We start from the raw sequence: 17,263 nt of genomic DNA, 5'->3' as shown, positions 1-17,263 counted from the left end.
AATACCTGTACTCCAGTCATGCCTAGTATTCCACCATGTTTCTGTTATTCCTATAATATCTGGTTTCATTTCCTGGACCAATAGCTCTAGTTCCTCCTTTTTGTTACCTAGGCTCCTCGCATTGGTGTACAAACATCTTAATTTTTGCTGTTTGGCCTCATTCACATTCTTTACCCAATTTGGCACGTACATTGTACCTCCAATATGACCTATTAGACTAGTATCCACCCTACCCTTCCTCATGTACCTTCTCCTACCCCCAGCTATATCCTTTCTTACTTCGTTTTCCTCCCTCTCAGTGTTAAAATCCGGCGTAGAGATTACCTGGACATCTCCCAACCGTCTCCCCCAAATTCCTAGTTTAAAGCTCTCAATCAGTTGAGCCAGCCTCCATCCTAGAAGTCTATTTCCCTCCCTACTTAGGTGAAGTCCATCCCGAGAGAACAGTCCTCTGTCCATAAATGCCTCTCAGTGACCATACATCCCAAAGCCCTCCTTATAGCACCACTGCCTAAGCCATCTATTGATCATCATAATCCTGTCACATCTTAGTTGCCCTTCTCTAGGAACAGGCAGAATCCCACTAAAGATCACCTGAGCCTCAATTTCCTTGAGCGTCCTCCCCAGCCTAGCATAGACTCCCTTAATTCGTTCCAGCGAGAATCTAGCCGTATCATTTGTTCCTACATGAAGGATGATCAATGGATTCCTTCCTGCTCCCTTAATAATCCTCTTCAACCTCAGTTCCAATTCATGTTGCCTGTCTACACTGTCCTCTTGCGCAAGAGGGCTTATTCCTCGTGGGGAGAGGAATAACTCTTCCGGAAGAAGCCCTGTTTTCCAATGCTGTACTGTAAATTTACTTGCGCAAGAATGCGCACTCAGTGTAGACACCCAGCAAGTTTTTGCACAAGAACAGCAAAAACTCATTGCAGGAGGTGTAACAGTTAATCCGACTAAGGAATTAGTTCGGATTAACTTCTAACTGCCGTGTGTAGCTGCGGGCAGTCAGTTCGAACTAAGGGGATTTAAAAATGGCGCCTGCCAGGGAACATGCAAATGAAGCCCGGGATATTTAAATCCTGGACTTCATTTGCAAGTTCGCATGCCTACATTAGCCACCCTAGTTCGAACTTAGAGTTCTTAGAGTTCAATGCTGAGCTCTTTCAAATCTTTCCATTTTTGTTGTAGTACTTTCAACTGTTAGGCTTGTTTTCATTATAAACATTCTTTTGCCTCACAAATGAGAGACACATCATTCATATCCCTTTCCTGATACTGCCAGACAAACCCAGCCCTTTACCCTCCTCTTTCTGCAACATACTTTTGGAGAGCAAAAGCATTTCTGAAGAATAAGAGCAGAGGTGGTATCAGAAATCTCAAGGTAAGCAGAGCTTCATAAAACAGCGTTTACAAAAGTGAAAAATTAGGGGACTGTAAACTGTTGAGGGGCTTTCTAATAGTCATCAGATGTCATAACAGCGGCCAAGTGCTAGGAGTCACCCATGCAATGAGAGTTGTATTTACAGTCTAAAGTAAACAGTGCAGGTAAAGTCACATTGACAAAGAGTCCCAGGTAAGGCACATCTACTCTGGGATTTGTAAATCTCACATAAAGTGCATCCTTTTCAAGGACTATGAATCGAATTTAACAATAGAAAAAGTGAACCAACTGGCAATTTCCAGAGTGCAAACTTTATTTAGTAAGTATCTTTTCCCTATATCCAGACCATTCAGGAACTTCTTGGAAACCAGCAAGAGGAGAAATTATCACGGGACAGAATGCGAGCAGAGAAGGCAGAGAGACGACGGCGAGAGGTAGAAAGGAAAAGACGGGAACAGGAGGAACAGAAATTGAAACAGCAAAAGCAGCAAGAGCGTATGGAAAAAATGAAGGAAGAACTGGAACAGGAACAGAAGAGAAGAGTAGAAGAGATACGGTTAGTTGGGATGGCCCTGGAGGTTTTTCGCCTTCCTCTGTAGTATGGGGCACGGGTCACTAGCGGGAGGATTCTCTGCATCTTGGTGTCTTTGAACCATCATTTCAAGGACTTCAATATCTGAGATATAGGTGAGAGGATTATTCTAGCAGTGGGTGGGTGAGATTCTGTGGCCAGCACTGTGCAGGGGGTCAGACTGGATGATTGGAGTGGTCCCTTCTGACCTTAAAGTCTATGAGTCTATGAGGATGAGGCTCTGACTGGAGAAGGAAATATTTGGGTGCAGGGCCAGCCCGAGTCTTGTTGGCACCCTGGGCCCGGGCATGCGGCACCACCCCCAGGTGCAGGGTGCATGCATGGGCCTCGGGCGTGGGCCCAACCCCCCGGGGCACACGGCACATGTGTGCTCCGGCCACAACCGCTGGTGCGCAGCCGGGACGCCCATCAGGCGCCCCCCCGTCAGTTGGTGCCCTGGGTAGCTGCCCGGATCACCCATGCCTCCGTCCAGCCCTGTTTGGATGGAACAGCCACATAAAAAGCAGAATTGCTCTTTTCCATTTAAGGAACATCACATCAAGCACTTAAATCTTCAACCTTCATCTACCCTTGCATCAGGAAATATGCCTTTCCAAGTATCCCACTCTCACAGCAGCATCTCAATATGACATCTCAGGGCGGGGGGATAGGGTAGACGTCATCTCATACCGATACTCCCTGACTGCATTTCCAAAGAGTAGAATAAGGCAGCACAAATATGCTATTCTAGAACCTTCATACATACGGCGTCTCCTGGTCCGTGTCACTTCCCGCAGCTCCCATTGGCCGGGAAGGGCGATCCATGACAAACGAGAGCTGCAAACAACCATACCTGTGGACACAGAGGTGGCCAGCCAGGGGCTAACCCTGGCAAACTGCCTCCAGCTTATTGCCCACCCTTGCTCTACAGGCACCCTTCTCAAAAAAAAATTTTTAAAAAATGAAGGGAGTTTACAGGTCTCTGGGTTGGATCATGCCCCTAGGCCTGCACAGATCTGCCTTGACTTGAGTGGAGACAAGCTGGGCCATCTCCACGGCATCATCTCTGGAAAGGTGGGAGCTCTGAAAGCTCAATGAGCAGTGGGGTGAGAGAGGGACCAGAGGCAAATAGCCCTAGGTGCATGACACGTCATCCCTCAACAACCTACCAGGAATCCATAGGACAACTAATACAGCTCTTGGGCCTGTTTTTCTGTGGAAGCTCTCGGCTAAGGCACTTCCCCTCCAGACCCTTTACTGAGCGTTATGGGGTTAGCCCTGGGCAGTATCGCTCCTTTGCAAGCCAGAGGAGGTTTAGGGGGCTCCAATCAACACACAGGCAACAGACACCTGTAAGGTTTGGAAGCTGGACCTCCAGCTTCTTTCACCTTCAGCAGAATTCATTAAAAACCTAACAAGGTCCCTCTTTCTTCCAGTGGAATGATGGCTGTAAGAGGAACTAGACAGGAAGAGTCGGGTTTCAGGAGGGCATAAGAGGGAGAGGCTCTCAGGAATGCAAACCTAGGGACTGGCAGACTCCTGTGTGTAGCTCACAGAGAAGCAGCAAAGCTTTAGCTGTTCAATCTTCATTTCTTACAACTCTTTCTGCACCTCGCACTGCTAATGAAACAGTAGCAGTGATTCAGCAGCAACAGTTCTCCAGCTCATTAACAGCAAGTCTGGGCAGTCAACCCTCCCTCCTCCCCCACACATACACAGACCGTCTGCCTGACATTTGGGCGGTGCTGCGCCTGGTATCCAGTGAGCTGCTGGCTGCGTCGCTGGGTCTGCACTTCTGGCAGGGTTGGGGCTTCCACATGCCCACCTGGTAGCATTGCCAGTTGTTTAATCACACAACACAAAGATCCTTGCCCCAGCCCCTGCCCCTTGAGCTCCCCCACTCACTTTCACTGGGATAGGGCTGCAGGCTCAGGGGCCAGGAGTAGGTCAGGGGGTGAAGGTACAGGAAGGGATGGGGGTGCTTACCTTGGGCAGCTCTGAAAAGCACCTGGCACACCCCTCTGGCGGCAGCTCCTAGACCAGCAGGGCTCCATGCATTGCTGCTCATGGAGGGGGGGAGGGGGGAGCATTTGGTTACAGTAGATAACCGAACTTCTGAGAAGTGGGTACCCTGACTATGAGAGGAGGAGAAGTGATTTGCAAGATGCAGCATTCCAGTCCCCATGTGCGCCAACAACAGACCTCAATTTACCTATCAAAACTTGAATGAATGAATTCAACCATGAGCATTTGACAAATTACAGCACTTCTTTACATAGCCACTGAGCAGATGGAAAGTGGAATCATCAGTAAAAACAGCAAAGAGACGATTACATAAGACTGTTTCCACAGCATCCAATCCCTATTTAGCATTGGAGCACACAGGAATAATCCAGCACAGGCCCAGACGGGACACAAAACCAAATTGCTGCCGATGAGGAGACCAATAGAGATAGCTGGTTATTATAGGATGCAAATGATGAATTACAACCAATCAGCTAAAGACCTACCATTTCTAGAGAAGGGGACATTCCAGTATGCATCCAACCTACTGAAAGACACAGGAAAGAATGGTCTACAGGAGTCATGTAGTGGGTCCCAGGTCATACCAGGGATAACAAGTTGCCAGATGCAGAAATAAGCGACACTGACACTGTGGTCCAGATCCAGTCACCCTGAAGAAAACCACACTATTTTTATTCTTCAAGTGCTTATACAGCATCCATCATTGTGGTGTCTGAGTACCTGTATCACGGAGCACATATCTATTTGACTCCCTGATAAAGATTCAACTCTGCCTAGGCCAGGTACTTAGCACTCTCTGGTTCTGTGAGTCAAAGTTACTTACTGTTAGCTCTTGGTGAAATGAGAAAGAGAGGATTAAGTTTCAGGAGGGGCATGTGTGTGTGTCTCACTAGAGATGAAGAAACACAAGCCGCGGCATGTAATACTGGCTTCTCTGTCATGTCGAGTAAAGCCCCATTTCATTCATTTCTGCCTGCTTGCTCTATCACTTCTTGCTAATGGAACACCTCCCAGAGCACCTCTCCAGGTTTTCCCCATCTGGGCCTTTTAGGGTATGTTTCTACAGGGATAAAAACCCACAACTGGCCCAGGCCAACTGACTGGGGTGGGGGTGGGCAGTGGCTCAGGTTCTAGAGCTGAAAAATTGCTGAGTAGATAGTCAGGCTCAGGCTTGTACTCTGAACGGAGGCAGGGTCCCAGAATTTAGGTTCCAGCCCATAGGTCTACACTGCAATTTTTTTTTCAGCCCCACCATCCAGAGTTAGTTGACCCCAGCCAGTCACAGCCATGTGGCAGGTCTTTTATCCCTGTGTAGACACATACTCACTATGGATGGCAGTACAGAGACTGATCTGGTGGCATTTTAGAATGGCCAGAGGAAGCCTGCAATTACACCTTTTTAAAGAATTGATAGAAGGAAAACAATTCCCTCCACCATCTACAATTCAGAAACTGTGGATGGGGAAAGACTGTGAGGATTCTGGGTTATTCCAGTTACTGCAGAGGGAAGGTACCTTAGCGGGGTGTTTTGCAGCAGTGTTGTATGTTTAATAACTGTCATACAAACTATGTCCCCCATGGCTTAGGAATGAAGAGGAAGTCAGGAGGCACGATATCAGGTAGAAGGGAAAGACGGGCAACCTCCAGCTATAGAATGGCCTTTATGGGGTGTAGTCACGCCGGACCCCTGGGAAGGGAGAGGGAGGGGGACAGTTCCACTGCCCTAGAAGGAGCAGGACCAGGGCAGCCAACCCTCAGCACAGCTCAGAGCACGTTGCACCATAGCACTTAGAGCTGCACTGAGCACACCATATGGTGCTCCTATGGTGATTTAAAGGGCCCTGGGCTCCAAGTGCCACCGCTGCCGCAGTAGCGGCATCTGGGAACCCTGAATAGGGATGTTAATAAAAGTGTAATAGAATAGTTGTGTAACCACACAAAATCTCAGCAGTTACATGACTACTGGATAATCCCTGGGGGCGGGGCTGGCAGCCAGTGTGCTCCTGGCCCCATTCTCAGGGAGCCCCCTGCCACCCACGCTGCTGCCTCTGTATCAGAGAAAGCAGCTCAGGGTGGCAGGCAGGAGCTGGTCCACGAGGGGTGCCAGTTTAAAAACCAGCGCCCCATGCAAACTGGCTGCCTGCCTACCAACAGTATGGGGTGGCAGCAGCCCCTGTTCGCAGGGGTTAGGGGCAAGAGACTGAGCTCCCCACAGAGCTCCCCTTTAAAATCGCCAGGCCCTGGTGCTGCTGGTCCACAGCAGCAGCCCCTGCACTGGGGAGCAGGAACAGGTGGCACTGCAGAGCTGATGCTGGAGGGACTGGCTTTTAAGCCGGCTTCCCCCAGCACCTGCGCCTGCCTTCCCCTCCCCCCACCACATCTGCGGGAGGCAGCAAGGGGTAGGGGCAGGTGGGTCTGCAGAACTGGCATACGTGGAGAGCCTGCTTGAAAGCCAGCTCCCCACATGTATCTGCTCCAGTCTGCCCCCCTCACTCTCTACCCTGCTGCCTCTATGTCGGAGACAGCAGCAAGAGGGTGGGAGGGCCAGGTGGATCCGGTGCTAATAGGGAACCTGCTTAAAGCCAGCTCCTCACAGGCACGGGTTCCTGCTCATCCCCTCTTGCTGCCTCTGATATAGAGGCAGCAAGGGGGGGGGGGGAGCGGCATGTAGTCAATAAGATTAACCAATAAGCCCAGCGTTATCAAGTAATCATGTAGTCAACTACATGTTGACATCCGTACCCCTGGGCCCTTGAAAATCGCCAGGCCCTGGTGCAGTTGCTCTTTTGTCACTCCCCCCTCTACTCCCCATCGGTGGGCCTGGGTGCAGCTGTCTGTCTCTCCTCCATTGAAAGGGCCAGCTGTCAGACAGGGGTAAGGTCCTTTAAAAGAGGTGAACCTAAACTGGAAATCTCAGTTGTCACTAAACAACTGGACTGATTTGCCACCGTCTTGTACCACTGCACTGGTGCAAAATGAGTGCTGATAGGGTAAAACATACAAGCAAATCAGAATGCCTTCCATTGCTTTGAACAGTTTCACCTTGTTTGTGATTTGAACCATGTTCTAATCTGGTCTAACTGGGTAGTGTGGAAGAGGTACATTGGTGTTAAAATCTGGTTTAAAAAGTATGCTCCATTCAAGGTCTCCACTTGGGCCTGAACACAGCTGTTCTAATTCTAATAGCACTGGATCCCACACTGAATTTTACTCTAGTTTGGCCAGTCATTTTTAAACCATACTTAAACACAGCCAGTTGTCAGACATGCAAATGTGTCCTCCTCTGCATTGCTAATGTGCTCCAAAAGCAACTTGCTCTGACCCTTGACAGTACTGTGTGCATCACAAGTAAACAGAGGAAAAAATGTGGCCTCCTTAAGCAACAGGAGGAAGGGGAAGGGGGTCAGGACGATCTAATTCACTATAGATTCACCTGTGGAACTCACTCCTGTATGATATTTTTGAGGCAAATAAGTTTAAATTGATTAGATACTTGAATTAAAGCAATGTTTACAGTTATAGGAAGCAGTTGGTGAAAACTACAGGGCTATGAATCTTATATTTCATAACATAAGATAATCACCAATGGAGCTCAAGAAGCAAGCCCCACCACCACCTTCCCTCACCTCCAATAGTATATTTCTGCACAGCTAAGCATATGGGTTTCATTGTCAGAAACAAGATACAGTACCAGACTAAACAGACCACTGTTCTCTTCCCTAATGGCAATTGCTATTAGTTTTTCCATAGTGTTCTTTGTCCCCCTATTTGTCCCCATGTCCACTCCTACTTCAAAGGCCTTTGCTCAAGTCCTGATCACTTTGCGCTTTGACTATTGCATTCTCTTTCTTCTACACTGCATCCTGGACTTTATTCTTGGTCTCCTCTCGCGAACCCAAATCTTGGTAGAAAAACTGCTGACTTTGCCCACCACTGACCATGTGCAAACCTCCTTCAATTTCCTGCATTGCCTTCCTCATCACATTTCGAGCTCTCACCCCCACCTCCAAGATCCTGTACAATTTGGCTTCTGTCTCCTCTTAGTTTCCCTTTGCTCCCCACACCCTTGCTCCCTTTACTTTTTTCATGCTAGTTGTTCCTTAGTATCCTGTGTTTAAGTCTCGGCTTGACAAAGCTCTGGCCGGGTTGATTTAGTTGGGATTGGTCCTGCCTAGAGCAGGGGGCTAGACTTGATGACCTTCTGAGGTCTCTTCCAGCTCTATGATTATATGATCCTTCTCCCATTCTTATCTCCATACCTTCTTCCATTCTATGTGGCCCACGCATCTGGAACCCCCTCCTTGGCCCTCTCTACCTCATATCCCTCTTTAAAACTCACGTCTTCTAGGAAGCTTAAAAACCCTCATCCACCTTTATAAGGACAGTAGAAAATACATATTAAAAATACAAATTTCTGGTACCAAGAGGACACCACTAATCAGCCACTCTTCTATTTTAACCCATCCCCTCTCCTGTATTATACACATCTCTTTAGATTTTTGGAACAGGAACCCACCCGCTCTTATGACCTATACTATAGAGTGCGCTCAGCCAGCCCTTAATGCTTTAATCAATTAATAATTTCTGTTTAGTCTACGGAAACAAAAGCTAGAAGAAGAGCGCAGGCGCCAGGAGGAAGAGGCAGCGAGGAGGCTGCAACATGAGAAAGCAGCACAAGAACGTGTCCGACAGCAGCAGGAGGAGCATCGCAGAAAACTTCTGGAGCTGCAGAAAACAAGACAGCAGGAGGAACGAGAGCGTGCAGGTGCTCTAAAGAAGGGCTAAAACATACTGTATGTACAGGTAACTCACCCAGAAGGGTGGTTTTTCTGGTGAAGGCACAGGACTTGGATGCAGGACCTGCTGGCTCTGCTTGGAATTTCTTGAGAGACCTTGGGCAAGTCTCTTAATCTCTGTGTGATAATAATGCTCCCTTTTTCAGGGAACATTGAATTAATCAATGCCTGTAAGGCACCCAGGTGCTACTGCAATGAGGGCCATCTGTAAGTACCTAGCTAGAGCATCTTCATTACATTTCTCTGTAGCTCTAAGAATAAGGGATCCATAGGTGAATCTAATGAGTTAATAGAGGGCTCTCTCAAGCAGATCATAATACAGGAGACACTCCTTATAGTGGAGTGAAATTGCATCAGCGCTGTTAAAGCGAATTTCATACCACCAATGGTGGGGTTCATTGTTCTGATTCCTCTAGGAATATTTTGTTCTAAGTACACTTTACCATGCCCATCTCTGTTCTGACCAAAAAGTTGCCGCCCCTGCTGGGTAGTTAAGTGAGAGGCAAGGGAATCCTTACCTTCTGCTTTGGTGGCAACTACTGTTGCTGAAAGTGGAGCTCTGGGTTTTGAGATGCATGCAGGTTGCTCCTAGTGCCCCCTGTGGCAGAGAGAAGGAAACGAGGTAGAAAAAAGACCAGCCACCCTAGGTGAAAAGGGGCTTTGGACTCTCCTCCAGTTACAGCAAAATGCAGCTGATATGAGATTTCCAAAACACTCCCCTCCATTCACTTGATATTAGCCCTACTGAGAGAGGGAGTGGCTAATTGCTGGGTTCTAGTTCCATCTTTGCTAGTGATTTGCCCCCTTCACCTTATACATGTCACTTAGCCTCAAAGTGCCTCATTATCCCTATTTTACAGATGGAGGAAATTAACACATCACTACTCTCAGGCGTGTTGTGAATTTTTTAATACATTAAAATTGGTAAAGCATGGAGAGATTTTTGGAAGAAAGGCACTGTGGAAATACAGAGGTTGCATATCATGCCCTAGCCTTCAGGCAAGAGCAGAGAATGACAAAGCTTGGGCTGTGAAGCACTCAAAAAATCATGAGATTTAAAAAGTTAATGCAACTAATTGGTTTTAATTGCACAGTTAAAAATATTAGATACCATCAATTTATATTTTGGGAGGTTTCCTATATTTTCAAATACAGGGTCAGGGCTGGGGGCTTCAGCCCCTCAGGGCATGATTCCAAGCTTCAGCCCCCCTCAAATCTCAAGGACTTTGCCACCCAGGAACTTGCAACCTAGGGCTGCTTTAGCCCCTCCACCATCTCAGGAGCTGCATTTGTTTCAGCCCACCTGCCATCCGCTGAACTGAGGCATCAGCACTCCACTGCCACCTCCCACCCTGCCCACAGGCACACAATTAACACATTCAAATATTAATGTGTTAATTTTTCTTTCAGTTAACTGCAGGCATTAACAGGTCTAGAAAAACATATGACCACCCATGAAGAAAGGTTGATTCAAATAGATTTATTTCATAATTCAGTGCACTGTGTGTTTGAAGGTGCAAAATCAAACACAGACTTGGACATCTAATATGGCGATGACATCAGTACTGGCACATCTTATGATTTTATTTCAAGTCTCACAGTATCTGGTGTTTTTCCCTTAGATGGTTCCTGAGACTGAAGCATTAACTACATGAGGTTCTCAGTTTACCTTAAAAATAAGTAAATTTCTAGGATTCATAGCTGAAGACAAAAAACTTGACAGTGTGCCGAATGAGAAGATAGGTTCAAAATTTGTTTTAAATCTTGAGTTTGGGGGCACACTGCAACAGCAGTATCATTTTATGTTTTTAATTAAACAACCTTTTCCTAAATGAGAAGTGTTGACAGTTACTAATTATCTGGTCATCCATCCCATAGAGGCAGAAAAACAGAGACAGAAAGAAAGGGAAACGTGGATAGAGGCAGAACGACACCGGCTAGCAGAAGTGGCAGAAGAAGAACATCTTGAGTATGAGAGAAAGAAACTAGAGGAAGAGGAACGGGCAAGGCATGATGCAGAGGAAAGGAGAAAGAACGCAGAAGAGACAGCTAGATTAGCTTTGGAAGAAGCAAAGACACAAGCACTCCTTCTAGCCAGGTAAACAGCCTTATTCAGCAAAGGAAATTATTCGTGATGAATAGTTACACGTCAGTAGTTAACAGCAGTCACTTGGGTCCAACCTAAACAAAAACACTAGTAGAGCTAGAACTATTTAAGAGAAAATTTAACCTTCAGTGGTTCACACTACTGGAATTCCAGTAACAAGGCTCAATATTTAACATTTGTCCTCTCTACTCCGTAACTCCAAATTACAACATAGTTGTTTGTTGTATAGATAAGACTCAACCTTGTTTTCACGACATCCCCAAAGTGCACTAGAACCAGAATCCAAGGCTCTAGAAGAGCTCAGAGAACATAGCTACTAGCTCCATTGATACTACAAAATAATGCAGAGAGCCCAGGTTCCCTACTGCAGCTGTAATTGGAGTGTGGCTAAAGTAAAAAAAGTTACACCAGCAATGAATTTAAGTTGCAGCATATGTAATTAAGCAGAAAAATATTGACCTAGCCCACTTCTAAAGATGCAAGCAACACTAGCTGCCTTCTTTTTGTTTACCTTTATTTAATTAGTACCGTTTGTTTTCAGGCAAAGAGAAGCTCTGGAGCAACACCTGCAATTTCAGCAGGACCTGCTGGTGGAAGCCAGGGGACTGGAACATACACAGAAAGTTTCACGACCATGGGTTTATTCTTATTTTCACTTGTTCCAAATACTAGGTCTGGAGACACCAAAAGAAAATAAGTTATAGCATAGTGAGGGGACAAGTTATTGCAGTGGACTCTTCTGATTCACTGAATCCAATCAGGAGTTCCCTTTACCTCATGTGACCCAATGGCAAGTACAAAACATGGCCTAAGGCTTCCCTATTCCTTCTTGGGGAGACATTTTTCCCTCTGAAATCCTCTTAGCCTGTAGATAAGTACAGTTTATATGCCCATCCTACAGACAGGAAATCAAGCATTCAAAATGTTGTAGTCAACCAGATGCCCTAATTAACAAGGTGAGTTAGCCCAATGGTCTATTGTGGACCTTGTAAGTGGAGACTTCTATCCAGTGCCCTCCCCACAAATTCTCAGGCCCAGTCTGTAAAGCAGTGTTTTTCAAACTGTGCTCCGCGAAGTCTCAAGACATCTCCAGGGGCTCCGCAAGGTTGACAAACTGGAATCGTCAATAGGTACACAACACATACAATCGGTCCCGCTGGGGATCTGCATAAAAATTTATTTATGTAAAGGGCTCTGGAGCCCCAAAAGTTTGAGAACCACTGCTGTAGAGAGTAAGAGGGCCTCTCTTTCTTAGTCTAGCATACTTACCTAGGTTCATTAGATCTGCAAGCAGCTGGATTAAGTATTTTGGCATCATGCAATCCCAAGCAGCCAACAAAGACATCAAATACAAACTGCTACTACAGAGAAAACAATTCTTGTTCCCCAGAATCAGGTTAGTCATTTTTTTCCCCCTATAGTTGTGTTACATGCTATAATGTAAATAATCAATTTATTTTACTGCTAGCATTGGTAGTTAGTGCTCATATTTAATTCAAATGAATTTACAAATTTAACAACATTTAAATGTACATGTGCAAACCAAACTGCACATTTTAAAAGGTTTGAAACAATTTTTTACCAGACTTTATTTGCTGGAGCTGGACTTCATTTTAATTAAATATGAGCACTAACTACCAGTGCTAGCAGCAAAATAAATTGATTTACAGTACTTGAGCTTTCCTGTAAAAATGGTATTGAGTGGTATCTTAATACACGTTAACTCTTTTAACCCTTTGTATATATTACCTGTAGCAGATCTATCACAAGAATATTTGATTGTGCACCAGCAATTCAGAGTTTGCACTTGGATTCACACACTTAAATATATTCCATATACAAAAATAACTCTCCCTTAAAGAAGCAAGGAAGTTGAAAAATAGAGCATCCGTGCTAAGTGCTCCCTAAAAGATGAACCAAGATGGAAGTTAAATGGAGCAAGTTATTTGCTTTCTAACAAAGGTCATACAAACATTTATGCACTTGCAATCTCCTGTGAAGCTACACAAGGATAAACTTGCTTATCTTTTAGATTTTAAATATTTTATACTATAAACTGCCAAGCAGGGACTTCATTTTATGCAGCACTTACAGTAACAGGGCCCAACCGGAGGTTGCGATTTTAGCTGCTACTGTAGGAAATGAGAGCCACTTAAGAACTAATCACATTCTTTTGTGGAATACAGATTATATGGTTTCCTCTTTCTACCTTATTATGAGACTCTATCCACCTGAAAGTTATTTCATCATACATGTTAAAAGACCTCTTAATGAATGATACTTACCCTTATTTTACAAAGATGCAATTTGCATTACAGATTTTAAGAAAAATACATTATGGTTTGTGCCTGGTATACAATATCAATACAGAGATTTTGAGAGAAGGGACAGGATTTGAGTGATTTCTTTTCACTTTCAGTCTTCCCAACGTATGCACAAAGCCCAGCCCATCTTTCTGGCTGAAAGAGACCTGGATATAACTCTAAGAGCTTATAAATCAGTGGTGGGCACCCTGCAGTCTGCATGCAACCCACTGGGGCTTCACCTGCAACCCCTTGCCTGCTTCCCTCCCCCATGCACCTCTCCCACACTTCCTACTCTTCCCTCCCAGCACTTTCAGAGCACCACAGATCCTTCTCCACCTCCCTCCCAGAGCTGTTTGTGGCTGTTCCAGTTCTGGGAGGAGTGGGGACAGAACGCAAGCTAGTGGATTCATGGATCTCTAAAAGCGGTGGTGGAGGGAGAAGCAGGTAAGCGTAGGGCTCCCGTGCCTTAATGGCAATAGGAGTATCAGGGAGGGGAACAGAAGGGGTGCCCACACACTACTCTCGGTTGCCCATCGTCGTTATAAATGCTGCTGCAACAGCACTCCCTTTCAGCCAGAAGTGTTTGTCCATCTCACTGGACTCCTTCCAGGGCACAAGGGACCATCGAAAAACATCAAAACCACAAAACATATCAGCATGTGATTACAGAGACACAAGATTGTTGAGGTAATTATCTTTTATTGGATCAACTTCCGTTGGCGAGAAGGGTGAACAATTGAGCTTACAGAGAGCTCTGCAAAACAGACTCAGCATTGCAGCTAAACACAAGGTATAAACAGATTGTTTACCACAAAGGACCCTGGGAGCTTACAGATGTTTAAAAAAAAAATCAGACCGAAGAGACATGGGAACAGTGTTCCTACATGGAGCCTGGGTTTAGTTTCCAAAACTAGGGTGCAGTGGGGGAAATTAGAGTACACTCTCCTAAATCTTCCCAACATTTCAGCTCCACTTTTGGCCACAATGGTAGAGGAGTGTTAACAATAGATTGGCTATGAGCAGTTAGGAAAAGTGGATAAAGCATTGTTGCTGAACAGCAGCGTCTGCATGCAGAGGAAGGACGACAAACTTCAGGAGAAAAATCTACTATAGAAGAGCCACCACCAGTTCAGCTTCACTGGAGGAGAGAAGGCCAGCAGCCAAATCTCCCCCCAAACCTCTCTAAGGACAAGTCTACACAGGTACTTTACAGCGCTGTAAAGCGCCAGCATGAACCAGGCTACAGCCCAGCGCTGTAAGCTACTCCCCTCACAAAGGTGGGTTACACAAAGCGCTGGGGTTCCATGGCCACGCTTTTGGTTTAAAGCATTGCCATAATTGTGCTTTAAACCATTAAGTATAGATCTGTCGAGAAAGAAAGCCTTTTTCGACAGATCCTGTAAACCTCCTTGCAGGAGGCATAAGGGATCTGTCGAAAAAGGCATTCTCTCTCAACAGATCCCCTCTAGACTGCCACTTTTTGCCGATTAAGTGCTGAGTCGGCAAAACGCGGTGGCCATTTTTATGCAAATTAGGCACAGAATATTTAAATCCCTGCCTCATTTGCAATGTCAACCTGCCTAATCTGCATCCCTCTGCCTACAGAGGGATGCAGGCTAGACATACCCTGTGAGGCTGCATTTATTAGAAAGTTGGAGAAGCACTCAGATCCTGTTGTAACTGAGGCAATATACATACTTAAGACAGCGATATTTGGTATTCTGGAAAACAGTATTTTGCTCCAACATACATTATTCTGGTGTGATTATTTCTTCCCTTCCATTTTCAATGTCATTTTTCTTCTAGGAATCATTTGGTTAAACACAACACTAAAAAAAAAAAAAAAAAAAAAATCCATATTTTCTGACTTTACTAAACCAAAATTTTAATCTTCAAAAGAGATTGTTTAGTGCAGCTATGAGTACAAAAGCAGTGTATTAATACATGGGAAACAGGACATCGAAACCACTAGCATGAAAGGAAAAGCACGTATAACTTTACAGTGAGCTCCATAAAAAACTCAAAACCCATCTGCGATTTCTGCAATACAAATATGCCATTTTGCAAAAATGTTTTACTGTTAACTGAGTTTTCACCAAGCACTTGATGTAAAAACCTACACTCTCAAGTCCTATTTGAATGTCACATGGGCAGAGTAATGTATTTTTCTACACTATCCAGCCAATTCACCTCCTTGCTGAGCCCTAAGACTCATCTGAATATAACATTGAGTGTGACCATTCGTAATTCTATGATGCACTGTTGAGACTGCCCAAGCAGGTACCCCACAATGGTGGTAACCTCCTGAGATGAGGATACCTGGTGAGGAATAGGGATGAGACAGTGTATTCATTTAAACAATTAACTGATGAGCCTGGGCTCACGAGTTAACCTTCACCGTTATATGTAAGCCCCTCTCAGAGGCAGTGTGGGTACCAGGCGGGAGCCAGTGCTCAAGGGGAGCCGGCTTTTAAGCACCGGCTCCTGCAGAGCCACCACCTCCTCCCTTCCCTGCGTGTAACTGCTGTTGATAAACAGCATTTACACACAGTTTATAAAAAAAAACAAAAAAAACCCACTTTTTAACATCCCTAGTGAGGAACTGCAGTGAGCCCACAACTCATTTTAGACAGGACTCCATTCACACATCAGATAGTAATTACATCAGGGCACTACTGACTAGACCATATGTGATGCAGTGATCTAGAGGAAAAAGGTTAACTTTTTTATTTTGTTTTTTTAAGTCTGTTTTCTTTCAACTTTCCCTTCCAAGTTACAGGTTTCAATCTAACCTCTAATTTTAGAATCCAAGCTGAAACTACAAGTATATATATTTTCATCATCTTACAAGTACAGTTAATAGCTTCAAGAGAAAGGAATGCACATAACTATAAAAATTATTGTTCAATACTTGGAGTGAGCAGGGAACAGAATTCTAGTTTAGAGAATATGTTTTTAGAATGTAATATTTACTGGCTTTGATCAATATTTAGTAGATAGGCATATCCAGTGTATTATCATTTTCCAGTTGCTCTCTTGCTTTCATCTCCAAATATTTGAAAAGAAAATACAAATTGTTATGTTTATAAAATTGTATTATCTTGTTTATTTTAATGAAGCTGGTACAGACACAATGTCCATTCAAAACCCATGTCCCAGGTCAAAATGTACAAAGAGTATCAGAATACTACCAGTTGCCTGCTGTGTACACTCTTGTATGAATATCTGTGTATCAATTGCTATTTGAAAGTTAGAACTTTTCTGGGCTCTTCTGCCAAAATTTAAGAAACAAGGTTTTCAATTTTGTGTCTTCTGTGAAGCCATCTCTGGAGTAAGGTACAGATGACACCAGTTCTATCTTTTCCATTTTCAACTGGACAGTCTTCTTTCCTGGGCCACCAGCACAATTTAAGGAAAATCTCCCTGAATTATGGACCCACAACTTCTCCACTGTTTAGTTCTCTGACAAACTTCATCTCCCACAGAAAGTTATAGTCCAGGAGTGAAACAGTCACACATCAAAACTTCGGGGCTGCTGTGGAAGTCATGAGGAACATTTACCCACCTGGCAGATCTTAACCTTCGTGCCTGAAACGCACGATCCTAGTGAACATACAAATGCATGTGTATACATGTAATTTTAAAAGGAAGGGGGAAGGGAGCAGGGCTGCAGCTGGATCACAAGAGTTCAGCACAATGAAAACAGAAATGATAGTATATAATGAGCACGAGAATTCAAGATACCAGATGTTTGAAAATAAATTCCCAGAGGTGGGGTGCGAGTTTCAGTTCAGTGTTGAACGCCACATTACAAAAGAACTATTATTTAAAAATAAAAAAGGAGTAAGGGGAAGGGGGGGGAGAAAGAATCAGAAGAATCTAAACTGTCGAGTGACCCCCCGTCTGTTCCTGATAAACTTCAATCACATCTTCCTCCTCCATCCCCAGCTGTGAGAACAGGGGAAAAAAAAACAAAAACACAATCACAATCACACAAAATTGTTATAAATCAGTTGTTCTGAATGCACAGCAGCTCCTGGACAAGCATGTTAAAGATTTTACTACTTTGCCCAG

General features: G+C 44.8%; 2 protein-coding genes across 6 annotated transcripts in view; one reads left to right on the top strand and one right to left on the bottom strand.

Annotated features, from left to right (window-relative positions):
- KIAA2012 (KIAA2012 ortholog) overlaps positions 1 to 12,292 on the top strand; it is a 125,892-nt gene extending 113,600 nt beyond the window's left edge. For both annotated transcript variants that reach the window (XM_075933852.2, XM_075933853.2), the window contains exons 20-23: positions 1,729 to 1,940; positions 8,573 to 8,745; positions 10,655 to 10,874; positions 11,425 to 12,292. In XM_075933852.2, coding sequence (XP_075789967.2) covers positions 1,729 to 1,940; positions 8,573 to 8,745; positions 10,655 to 10,874; positions 11,425 to 11,587 — 768 coding nt within the window. In that variant the 3' untranslated portion in view covers positions 11,588 to 12,292. The remainder of the gene's footprint in view (positions 1 to 1,728; positions 1,941 to 8,572; positions 8,746 to 10,654; positions 10,875 to 11,424) is intronic.
- Positions 1 to 17,263, bottom strand: part of SUMO1 (small ubiquitin like modifier 1) — a 115,994-nt gene that overhangs the window by 84,566 nt on the left and 14,165 nt on the right. Inside the window, exon 5 of one of the 4 annotated variants that reach the window (XM_006130741.4) lies at positions 13,869 to 17,137. The exons of the other annotated variants lie outside the window; for them this stretch is intronic. Coding sequence (XP_006130803.1) covers positions 17,069 to 17,137 — 69 coding nt within the window. The 3' untranslated portion in view covers positions 13,869 to 17,068. Of the gene's footprint in view, positions 1 to 13,868; positions 17,138 to 17,263 lie in introns of those variants that run through there. 4 annotated transcript variants of the gene reach the window in all.

This window comes from Pelodiscus sinensis, chromosome 7 (genome assembly GCF_052426305.1).
Source record: "Pelodiscus sinensis isolate ZL-2025 chromosome 7, ASM5242630v1, whole genome shotgun sequence".
Classification (NCBI taxonomy): domain Eukaryota; kingdom Metazoa; phylum Chordata; order Testudines; family Trionychidae; genus Pelodiscus; species Pelodiscus sinensis.
The sequence above is the reverse complement of the archived record's forward strand: the minus strand, read 5'-3'. Positions and strand labels throughout refer to the sequence as shown.